The following is a 12,055-nucleotide window of genomic DNA, read 5'->3' as shown; positions in this document are numbered from 1 at the left end:
TCATTGTAAAAATGCATGGCCTAGGTCATACACTTTCAACCAAGTACACTAAGGCAGGAGAATGCATATCCTGTGCGGAAATCCGGTGTTTGACTGGCACTTTGTATAGATGCCTTGAAAAGCAATTTTTAGAGATGAATGAAATCAACTTAATAGTGGATTTAATTCAAATGCCTGAAAGAGTCCCTTCAGATGAAAGGTTCAGATTTTAGACTGGATGTGACAAATACAAATGAACCTGACATACCTGGACGCCTCCAATCGAATACTTTGTCAAGATGGCCTGGTTTCAGGCACTCTTGACATACGAGTGGCACACCCCTTGGGCATCGTCAAGGAGACGGATCCATCAACAGACAGACCACAGTTGTTCACTTTCGCCCACTCATTTTAGTCAATTTAGTAGAAAAGCACAGACAAAACAATGAATCCCAAGGACACCACCAGCAACATATAAAACATTAAACTTCCTAAAGGAAAATGAGTAACACTACATGCCACATCAATGAATTTGCGATATGGTACATTGACTAAATCAACTTGAATGAACACATGGAGAAAGTACAGCTTTGCTTCTACAAATCCAATCTGGACGGGGATGGCCTTCATTTCATTACAAGGATTGTATTCATTAATTAAGGCATGTGATGGAAAACACTTTTTTTTTTTTAAAGAAAAAAATGGCAAAGGAAAATGAAAATGATTGTTTCTCATTGGACAAGTTCAAGTAGGCCCTCCCTGTTTCAGTCCTTTTTGTTCCGTTTGGTGCCAAATGAATACGGTCTCTGCTGATGGTTACAGGGATAGCTCACCCCAAAATTGAGGTTTGTTATCATTGGGAAATCTGCAGGCCTATATCCTAAATTAATGGGAATAATTGGCACCATATCCTTTTTCAAAATTATATTTGCGGAATTTACAAAATGGGAATCCAGGAACAAATGTCACATAAAAGACTTCAAACCCCTCAGACTTATGAAAAAGTCAGACAATGTTTCATTTTGGGTGGAGTCTTTAATAAATCAGAGTAAAATTCCTGTAGAAAACATTTACTGGGAGTTTTAATTTGTTCTGGAATGTGTTGAATTCTTCCCAATGCCACCATCTCAGTATGACTACCTCTGCAGTGTGACTATCTGCATTGGCTGCGTGTATTGTTTGTGTGCGATGTGTCCGTGTGTGTGTGCACATGCCTGTGTGCCTGCATGTGTGACTGTGTGCATTTCTGTGTAGTGCACGCCGCAGAGATTGTGTCTGAGTCATGTCGAGGCAATGGTGCAGCACGATGACAAAGAGAGTGAGTTGAACAGAGGGAATGGAGGGCACAAATTGGAAATAGCAAACCAATACCAATTTCTTACAGTATATGGGATTCATATGATACTGTATACCACAGTGGACAATGGAAAGAAACTCAAAATGGTGGTATGTTGTGGTTCCTGGTATTGTTTATGACTTGTGATCTGGGGGCAATATCAAGAGACAGGGCCCACACATGCGCAAAGGGAACGAATGAGGACTATTTCTGATTACATTGGGGTTCTTTGTGTCTCTGGGCAAATTGGTTGAACGGGAAACTCATTCTCCCCTCCAATCATCAGCATCACACCTGCTGACATGTGTTGCTGTCTTTCGGAAATATGTTGCAAACACATGTTCCATATAGAATACGGTCACTGTTATAAAACAAGTCATTGTGTTTGTCTTCATGTTCAGTTCTCTTTGTCGTCGTCGTCGTCGTCTCAAGGCCGTGGTGCTTTCCCATCACTCAATATCCTCGGTTTTGTCGGCACTTGGAAGTCTTTTTCTATGCGTTCTCTGTTTTTAGCTCTGAAAAGGCAAAAACGTCCACAGTTCTCGGGAAAATAAAAAATGGTATTGTCTCAGAGAACAATAGAAGAGTAACAATGTGATCAATATCAAGAACACAACAAAAGGACAAATAATTTATAAACAAATCAACAATTAGCACGAGTGACAGAAAATACTGCATAGTACAAATGCCCCATAACCTGTGTCCTTCACATCCTAGACAGGGCATAGGGCCTTCGAGACAGACAGCCCATACAGAGAGGTCGTGTCCCACCTCACGGACTTCCTCTGGTAGTCTCTATGGACATGTTCAACGGGAGTTCCAACACTAAGCCCAGGGCATCATTCCAGAGCTCCACTCAACTCAAAGATCCCTTCCAGGGGGGACGTGCCCAGAATTTCCACAGCCAAAGCCAATGCCCCAGCCACCGTCCTCCCAGATCAAATACACCAGGATCAAGGCAGCTCCTGTCACAGTACCACATGACCTTCCCATGATGCCCCCTGTTGCCCTTGTGGAGATGTGCCTACTGGGTACAGTGGGTGTGTGGTGGTCTAGGTAGGTAAAAAGGGTTGTCCAGGTCAAGGGGGAGGGGGTCATTGTTATTCGGGTTCGCTGCTGTTGGTCGTTTTCTCCCACTCTATGCTCTCCTCGCTGTGGGTGGGCGAGGCACCGTGGCTGGGGCCTCCCCCGGGACGCATGGCGCGCAGCCCCTGGAAGCGCCTGCACTCGGGGCAGATGCGGATGTGGCTGCAGCCACGCGCCACCAAAGCCGCCTCCTGCGCCAGTCTGTGGGAGAGGGGCTCGGAGAGGGGCAGGCCGGCGGCAGCGCCACACAACTTGCCATTGCTCAGGCTGACGGCAGCCGCCCTTGCCCGGCGCTCTTCCAGGGGCAGGGAGCGAGGACGGAGCATGGTTGTCCCCCGCCGACGCCTCAGCTGTAGGCTGTCCCGGCACAGGACGATCCCCTGGAGCTCCCGTAGCATCTCCTCACACACCGACAGCTGCAACACACACAGGGAGAGAGAGGGAAGAGAGAGAGGCCGGGAGATCTCACTGACACACTGCAAGATCAGAGACTGACGGACAGACAACAGCCACACAAATAAGATAGAATTGGATGTACTGGACATTTAAATGTGACAATATCTAACAAAAGGAACTGAAGACGTAGTTTGTTGCGAAAATGTAACAACAACCTAGAGTCTTCAAAGAAAAACAGACAACTGACGGTTAAATATTGATATATTTCCTCTAGATTGTTTAACATTCTTATTTATTATATGAAATGATTGTGAAATATTGGTTACATTCTACATTTAGCCATTGTCATCTCCATAACGCAAGACTAATTGCCCATATTGCCCAAACTGCATTAAATGGGCGTTACTGTATCTGTGTGTGCTAGTGTGCCTGTTTCCTCTCTGTGAGGAGAGAAGAACAGGGATGTAGTCACACAGTACATCTTTCTAACTGTGTTGGCCCATGGCATCTCCCTTTGTACCATGTGATAGAAGGGATACGCTTACAGAGGCACTGTGTGGGTTATGAGCCATGCCATCTGACAAAAGTCAAATAAGTCAATCCAAATAAGCAACTAGATAGATAGACAGCTTGTACGCACACACACTCACTTCATTTCCTAGTCCCCCCCCCCCCCCAATAAGTCAGGTGGCATAGGCTTTTCTGTAAACATGCTGGTTTATTTAGATATTATTATATATTTTTTTATCACATTGTATTGTGTTGGGAACAAATCCAATTGGAAAAAAAAATCATATTTCGCAAAGAAAAACATGACAGAAAAATACTGCAGAAACGGAAATAATATAAATGTCAAACCACGAAATGACGTGTTAATGTTAATTCAAAGGGGGCTGATTTTTGAGGTTATTCAAGAAAAAAAGCACAGCATTTGAAGCCACATTCACTACCAGTGGAGGCAGCTGAAGTCTATTACCTAAAGGCCTGTAGATTGACAGTTAGATACTGTATGTCGGGTATTATCTTTGGCTTTGTGCTGTAAGGTCTTGGAGGCAAATAAAGGCAATGGCGCCCACTCTGCAAGAGGTGGCAGGGATAGGAAGCTGTATGTTTCCCCATGTGTGAGGCAGCATAGTGGGCTTGTGGGGATTGCTGCTCCTGGAGTTGAGCTGGGTCTGGGAGAAGAGAGCATCAGGGTGGGGAGAGGGAGACAAAGCAGATGCAGGTAAAATAGCCCTCTCTCACCTCTGTTCCGGGCGTCTGCCGCAGAAACCACATAAACTCCAGCACCGCCATGAAGATGGCCACCAGGAGACCACACACCAGCACCACGAAGATACCGCCTATGTTTTCCATGCCTAGTCCTGAGGGGGTGGGAGAGAGAGAAATAGAGAGAGTCACAAACGCACACACATATACAACGCACATATATACACACACGCCCCCCCACTGTGCGCACACACACACACACACACACACACACACACACACACACAGTATCTCAGTGACCCTGATACTACACCTGTCTAAATAGGGTGGGTAAGATGAGAGGGGGCGGACAAGGGGATGGATGAATGGATAGAGAGAGAGAGATAATGACAGATGGAGGAGTAATAGCACCTTTAGCACGGTGATCCTCCTCCTTTGGACACTTGCCACCATCCCACCATTTCCTCTTCAAGATCTCTAGACGGTTGTCTTCTTGCAGCTTGAGGATGGCAAGGTCAAACTCATCCCGGTACACTGACCCTGAGGAGGGAGGAGATGTGCAGAGGGTCACCGCCCTGCAAAGGCCATCTCGTCAATGAGTGAGCATATCGATGAATTCCTGGGAGGTTTCCTGTAGCATGTGTTTTTTATGCATTGCGATGAGTGCAGTTTACAATAAGTGCTAGTCTGTACGTGTGTGCGTCAACGTAACCTTCCTATGACCTATGATTTGCATATCCCACACTGTATACTAAGGCAGTGTTTTCCAAATTGAACAAATACTGGTATGTGGCATGGCTGGGGGTTTGGGAAACACTTTTCAGAGACAAAAACCAATGCATTTGCTGGTTTCACTTTGAACAGTAAAATATAGATTTTTCAAGCAGCAACTCCAGTCCATACCAAGAGTCGATTAAAATAATTTCACTCATTCCAGTTCGCTCCACTGTTCCTGGACTGTGAAAGGGATGTAGTGACAGCATTTCCTTTTCATAAAAAACGCACTAAGGAGAGTGAGCAGAGAAAACCCATACATTTGCCCCCCAAAAATGCCCGCTCCAGTTGGAGTTGTGTAAAATCGGTACTCTCTCCTTCTCCTACCTACCCACCCCTCCTTCTCCTCCATGCCATTCTCTCCTCCCCATCTTCCCTCCACACTTACCCACTGGCATGCCGATGCCGTAGCCCTTGGTGTCCAGCAGACCTCCTATCTGGGTGAGGTTACAGTTGCGCTGCCGGTAGTACTCGTTCATGGTGCTCTCTAGCAGGTAGGCATAGTTGGAGTTGACCACGCGGGCGATGCCCTCCTCCGTGCTCTTCACAAACACACTGGGCTGCTTGGAGTGCATGAAGTTCCACATGCGCTGGTACGTCTGGTAGCGCGAGTTCTGTGATATAGGGGGGGGGGGGGGGGGGTCATGTGACAAGAAGAGGGAGAAGAACGGTCAGATCTGGTCTGATCTGAGGGCTGAGAGCATGCTTTGGGCTCTGGAGAACAAAAGAGGCCCCACAGGAATCTAAAGGAGAGAGAGAGGAGCTCCCTTTCGGTCTTTGTCTTTCTCTCGCTGTCTCCACCCATTCTCTTTCTCTTTGACAGATGAAAGCCTGCTTTGAGGCCAGCTACATAGGCTGAAAGGGAAAGTCAGCGGCTGACCCACACTGCCTATCTCTCCAGGTGCAGCACTGAGCGTTTCTTCAGGGGGAAGAGTATATTGACAATCAGACAGGAAACAGATAAGCCATAGTCATTGGAGGTGGAGCGGGGGACAGACAGTGAGGTGACAGGGTCTAAGAGAAGATCAGTGACAGGTCATCTATTATAGTGGAGGGGGCCGTGTGTGTGGTATGCATGTGTGTGTAAGTGTGTGTGTGTGTGTGTGTGTGTGTGTGCCCTTCACCTGGAAGAAGGTCATGGTGGAGCCCCCGTGCATGGTGCCGTACTCGATGGCCGTCTGATCAGCCAGGTCGTCCACTGACTCGATGGGCACCTCCATCCTCTGGACAGTGAGGAAGGCAGCCAGGTTGGCCGTGTAGGACGAGATGATGATCAGGGTGAACGCCCACCTGGAGGGACAGACTACCTCAGTGATACAATATCAGCTATAGACTCACACAGACTACCTCAGAGGTACAGTATCATATTTAGACTCACACAGTCTACCTCAGAGGTACAGTATCATATTTAGACTCACACAGACTACCTCAGAGGTACAGTATCAGCTATAGACTCACACAGACTACCTCAGAGGTACAGTATCATATTTAGACACACACAGACTACCTCAGAGGTACAGTATCAGCTATAGACTCACACAGACTACATCAGAGGTACAGTAGAGGTTTATGGTTCACTGTCTCAGGCAAAACCAATGAGTTAAGGCATTCCGCAGGGGAGCGTGCTTGGGCCTCTACGGTTTTAACTGTATATAAAGAATATGAAAGATGCTTGTTCTTGCCGTATTTTCCTTTATGCGGATGGTGTCTCATCAAAAGTAAAACTATGTTGGAGAGCATTCTTAGCACAGAGCTTACTAACATTAGCAAATGGCTTGGAGATAATAAGCTATCTCTGCACATAAGTAAAACTGAGGCAATTACTTTTGGGTCCAGACCTAAATTGTGTAGGTCCTCTGAAATCAAAGTGGAGTTAGGGGGTGAGGTGCTGCCTACTAAAACCTATGTTAGCTATCTGGGATGCATCCTTGATGGAAGCTTGGGAGGTGTGAGCATGGCCAGTAAGGTGCTACGGAAGGTTAATGTCAGGACTACATCTTTGGCAAGAAAGTCCAAGCTGTTTGATAAGGACTTGAGTGTGCTAGCCACTGCCTTCATTCAATGCCATTTTGACTACGCTAGTACTTCCTGGTTTGGGGGCTTATCTAAGCTTCTGAAGGGGAAGCTCCAGATAGCCCAGAATAAGCTGATCAGGGTAGTATTGAAGGTGAGTCCACGTACTCACATAGGCAGGAGCTGCTTTCAGGAACTCAACTGTCTGCCTGTTGAGGCTAGGGTGTCCCAGATTAGACTGAGTTTGGTTTGCAGGAGTATTTATGGTTCTGTGCCCCGATATCTAACTGATTACTTTCCCCGTGTTAGGAATGCACACAATCCCAGCACCAGATCAGGTGTTGCTAATGTGTGCTTATACAGGTTCAGGAGTAATGCTGGGATAGGTTCTGTCTAGTATACTGGAGCCTCAGAGTGGAATGAGTTGCCTCTGCACATAAAAATGACATCCTCTCTGGGCATCTTTAAAAAATAAAGTCAAAAACTGTTTGATGTCTTCTGTGCCCATACGAATGACCCTTATGATGTAACTGCAACGATGGGATAGATGTTCCTCTTCTTTGTTTTTATGTTTTGGTATCTCGCTGTCGTACTGTGTTCAACCGGGTTCGACCGTGCCTAGCCATCTTGTCTCAAGATGGACCACAATGGAAATAAGTACCAGACTTCATTGTGTGTTATCCTCAATGACTACATTCATGTGCATCTATGGCTTTTTCAAGTTTTATGTGTGCTTGTTTTTTAAAAACGGTTGAATTAATGAACAAAATGAAGTATCATTTAAAGACTCACACAGACTATCTCAGCGGTACAGTATCAAGTATAGTATCAGACTCTTAATTGGATAGGAAATAGGAAATATTCAGGGCCCAGGTGGTAGGCTAATTGGAGCAGGGGCACATACATGATATGATCATAGTGTCGTCTTAAGGGTTTATAAGTGGTTGCTAATTAGAGGTTCACCTTTTGCCTGTGGCATTGACCTCTCTGCTGCAGCTTCAGGAACTTCAAAGTAACATTTTCCCACATCACGCTACTCAACCCGAGCTGAGCTTACCTGCGCTAGCCTGTCTGGTTAACCATCCACCACAGTGGCTGGAACCATGGTGGAAATGACATAGCTGAGCAACATTACGGTTCAGGTGTGCATCGGGACAGATGTGCAAAGCCAAGGTGTCTAAGTCAAGCGGTATGATTTATCAAGTACACTATTACCGTTTTCACACTACTGCGCCAAACCAAGCTGTGCTAAGCCAAAGGTGTGCTGGATGGGCCTGGTTACGCATCCACCGTCGTTGCTGGAACTCTGCTGGAAAGGACCATGTGAGAAAAAAATGCATTTGTACTCACCATACTCCACTGACGCAGCGCGTGGAGAGGGCGCGGGGGGCGATGGTGGACCCCTGCTGCATGAACCCCCCCACGGGGAACCAGAAGCTGTTGCCTAGCGAGTATTGGTTGATGAGGAGGTTACAGCGCCCCTTCAGGCAGGGGTGGGGATTGTACCACTCGTAGGGGGTGAGTCTAAACAGACACGCAGGCACACGCACACAAGTGAGAGAAATACAACAACTTAAACAGAGTAACAAAGTCACCTTGAGTCCCAATGAGGTGGTGTGAGGTGTTTTTCAGTCCCCATGGGTCAGCTGAGGTACACTCCCATACACCTGCTGCTGTCTGCTGTGAGTGAGAGCACTCTAATAAGCTACTAAACATGCTGTATGGAGCAGAAGATTGAGCTGCCATGACAGCTTCCGGTATATTATCGTGTTTGTAGAATGATACAAGTTCTAAAAAAATGCATGCTTTGACTACTCGGGCAAATCTCCCAGGGTAATACTTAACACAGAGTGTAACACACTGTATATAGATCATTCAACATACAAATGAGTAAAGAACAATGGACTTCCAACGAATCAAATCACTTGGACCGTGAGGTCAGCACACCTTTGGCAACCCCTCCTCTCAGAATGTCTCGTTCCAGTTGTTGTCGTCGTCACTGCTCAGGGGTAGGTTGTCTTCTTGTATTGTTGCTTTTTAAATGTACCCGATTTTTCTTTCAGGCACATGACATCAACATTTCATCAAGATGGTTCCACTTGCATCAACTTTCAAAATCATCACCTTTCAAAATGACAAAGGTGTCCCCCCACCCCGTTTTTTCACCTCACCAAAATAAAATCACTTTTTTACACAATAAATACGTACAAGATTATATCAAGGGGTTGCTGCCTGCTACTAAATCATCTCTCCTTCCTATTGAAGTGTGCACTCGTTCACGACTCCATGACCTATAGGGAATTTACAAATACCAGTCACCACTCCTTCGGGAAAAGGAGAGATTATTGAGACACAACACGTGTGTACTGTCGTTGTAGTGCATATGACATGTCAGTTCCTGCAAAGCACCAGTAGATGTCAATGTGGAGCTGAGAGGAGTTGGAGGACTCACCTGGCAACCAGAAAGAGCACACAGCTGACTGCCAGGTAGGCTAGCAGCATGAAGAGCCACACCCCAGGGGAGAAAGGGTCTAGGAAGGAGAAATAGCCAGGTCTGCGGCCCTACAACACACACACACACACACACACACACACACACACACACACACACACACACACACACACACACACGCACGCACACGCACACGCACACGCACACGCACACGCACACGCACACACACACATACACACACACATACACACACACACACACACACACACACACACAGAGAGAGGGAAAGAGGGAGAGAGAGAGAGAGAGAGAGAAAGGTGGTTAGCTACATTACATACACACAGATACACCCTAAGCCAGTACATCTGCTACAGCTTTATCCCTGCGACTGAACGTTCCTGTGTTTACTATGACTGTCTCCAGTCATAGTAATGGGGTTCGTAGTAATGGTAGTACATGGGGTTCATTCATATTGCTTCATTATTTAGCACCGATTGCCATTGTCCACAAAATGAAACAAACCAATTACATCTGAAATAGAGCTCTGGAAAATGCATGGTTGAAAGTGACTGCAGAAGGCCAGTGCACCAGCTAGGGGCAATTACATTATCTTCAATGGACATGGAGAAACCCAAACCAGTACAGTCCATCAAAGACAAGAACTGTAAGGACGGACGTGGTGTTGTTAGGGGCAACAGCACAGCTATCTGACATCAAATGTGGCCTCACTGTGTATTCTTAAGAATATGTCATAAGAATAGGTCTACTCTTACAATAAGCTGTTTGACCACTTACAGTAAATGTAACATGTACCATCAATTCACCAAGACGACAATCCCCTTGATAATAAGCAATACAACATGCATGCAATGCAAACGCCCCCCCCCCCAAAAAAAAAATATATATATATATATATATATATATATATATATATATATATATATATATATATATATATATATATATTGCGGGGGGAAAGGATTTAAGGGCATCTAAAAATGTTAATGATGAATTAATCCATAATTAGGCTGAGGTCGGATATTCATTAATGTGTCTGTAATCACTCCTGTATTAGTGTAATTGAGAAACAAAGGAGTGGAGCTGGAGATTTCTAATTACAGTAGAAAGAATTAGGACTGTCTGAGGAGCCTGGTGCTACCGGCTGATGGAGGCTTGCCCGGTGAAAATGATCCATTTATGGTACCAGCGTCACCGTACTCTCTGTTAGGGGGACTCTGTAACGGCACTCAAACTAGTCAGAGGCCATTCTAGTGCCGGAGAGAGTCTTGAAACGAGAAAGGGTAGTGTGTGTGTGTGTGTGTATCTTTTTTGAGGATGTGACCGCAGGGTTCAAACCCGGGTCTCCTGCATGCCACAAGACTGTCTTAGCCCACTGAGTTAAAGACATTCCAAACCACCTCGGTTACAAAGGCAAGGGCGTACATTAAAAGGTCATGCCAATAACGGTGCAATGCAGTGGCAACTCCTGCGAGAACATATCGGCGAAACGTAACTGGGTGAAGGTTGTGCTGACACGAGGCGTCTCGTGGTCATCCAATCTGGTGCCAAGTGAAGCGAGCATTTTGTTTACAGAGCTACTCTATTTAATCTCCTGTTTAGTTTCCACTAAGGGACCATTAAGGAAGGGCAGAGCTGTTGAGGAGACAAGCACAACACTAGCAGATGGGAAAGATCAGAGAGAGAGAGAGAGAGAGAGAGAGAGAGAGAGAGAGGGAGAGGGAGAGAGAGAGAGAGCGGGAGAGAGAGAGAAATAGAAAGAGAGGGATGGATGGATGGAGGGGAGAGAGAGAGGGAGAGAGAGGGAGAGAGAGAGAGAGAAATAGAAAGAGAGGGATGGATGGAGGGGGAGAGAGACATACCGCACAATGACACTATGAAGTGAGCTCAACTTTCAGGAAGTAACGGCGGCACATAGAACAACAACGTAGACACACCTGATGTAATGTAAACAGTTGCCTAGGAGAATCAGAAAATGCATGTGCAGAGTGAAATGGACTGACAAAGGGAAGGTCTGTGTGGCCAAACTGTATTTTTTTTAGGTTAGACCTTGAAAGTGTTACAGTCGTATGTTTGTATTCTCTAGGCATTTCTATCAAGTATGGCTCAGCCAACCATTCTATTTGCTTGTGTAAAGCCACTTGAGCATTTACTCTTGTCCTGTATTCAACAGTAGCTCATTCACCTGTGGCCCCCCCAGACATCTCAGCACAGCACTGTTAAAACTGGGCGTTGGAGCCGATTTTGACAACCAATTTGAAATGAAATTAAACATGTGAATTTTGTTTGGCATATTTTATCATCTCAACCAATGACATTTAGTAAAATGATCATGTGGTTTTCATTTTAACACCCATTTAAAGATGGCTGAAAACCTCATGTACTACACATTTTTTTGTACTAATTTATGTATAAAATGGGAAATTAGAAGGTTGTAAAATGTTGTGGGCCATTAAACCACCATTTAAGAATGATTCAATTACAAATATGTTTACAATTATAAGAACTCTTGAAAAGTATGCTCTATAAGGTGGTTGAGTTGCCCATTAAAGGAATGCTATTAAGTCAAAGTTAGTGATACTGGACAATAGAGAAATATTGTTCTGATATTTCTTTGTCAGTGCAAATATAACAATCCTTTCAAATCCATATAATTATTTACTGCCAGCACATTAATTTACATGCATTTGAATATTCATATTATGACACACAAATGTATCACACTTCATTCTTATTTGATATCATTCCTCATTTACCTAGGCCTATCTTCCATTATAAGTAAATGAAGCAGA

General features: G+C 45.2%; 1 protein-coding gene across 1 annotated transcript in view; it reads right to left on the bottom strand.

Moving 5' to 3' along the window:
- Positions 1 to 994: 994 nt before the first annotated feature.
- grik4 (glutamate ionotropic receptor kainate type subunit 4) overlaps positions 995 to 12,055 on the bottom strand; it is a 455,986-nt gene continuing 444,925 nt past the window's right edge. The window contains exons 15-21 of the mRNA XM_036965131.2: positions 9,246 to 9,355; positions 8,144 to 8,317; positions 5,905 to 6,070; positions 5,169 to 5,394; positions 4,418 to 4,546; positions 4,043 to 4,161; positions 995 to 2,817 (exon numbers count right to left, since the gene is read on the bottom strand). Coding sequence (XP_036821026.2) covers positions 2,416 to 2,817; positions 4,043 to 4,161; positions 4,418 to 4,546; positions 5,169 to 5,394; positions 5,905 to 6,070; positions 8,144 to 8,317; positions 9,246 to 9,355 — 1,326 coding nt within the window. The 3' untranslated portion in view covers positions 995 to 2,415. The remainder of the gene's footprint in view (positions 2,818 to 4,042; positions 4,162 to 4,417; positions 4,547 to 5,168; positions 5,395 to 5,904; positions 6,071 to 8,143; positions 8,318 to 9,245; positions 9,356 to 12,055) is intronic.

The sequence above is a fragment of the Oncorhynchus mykiss genome, chromosome 27, assembly GCF_057628025.1.
Source record: "Oncorhynchus mykiss isolate SJ-2025 chromosome 27, ASM5762802v1, whole genome shotgun sequence".
NCBI classification, from domain to species: domain Eukaryota; kingdom Metazoa; phylum Chordata; class Actinopteri; order Salmoniformes; family Salmonidae; genus Oncorhynchus; species Oncorhynchus mykiss.
Note: the sequence above shows the minus strand (reverse complement) of the source record. Positions and strands in the feature narration are given on the sequence as shown.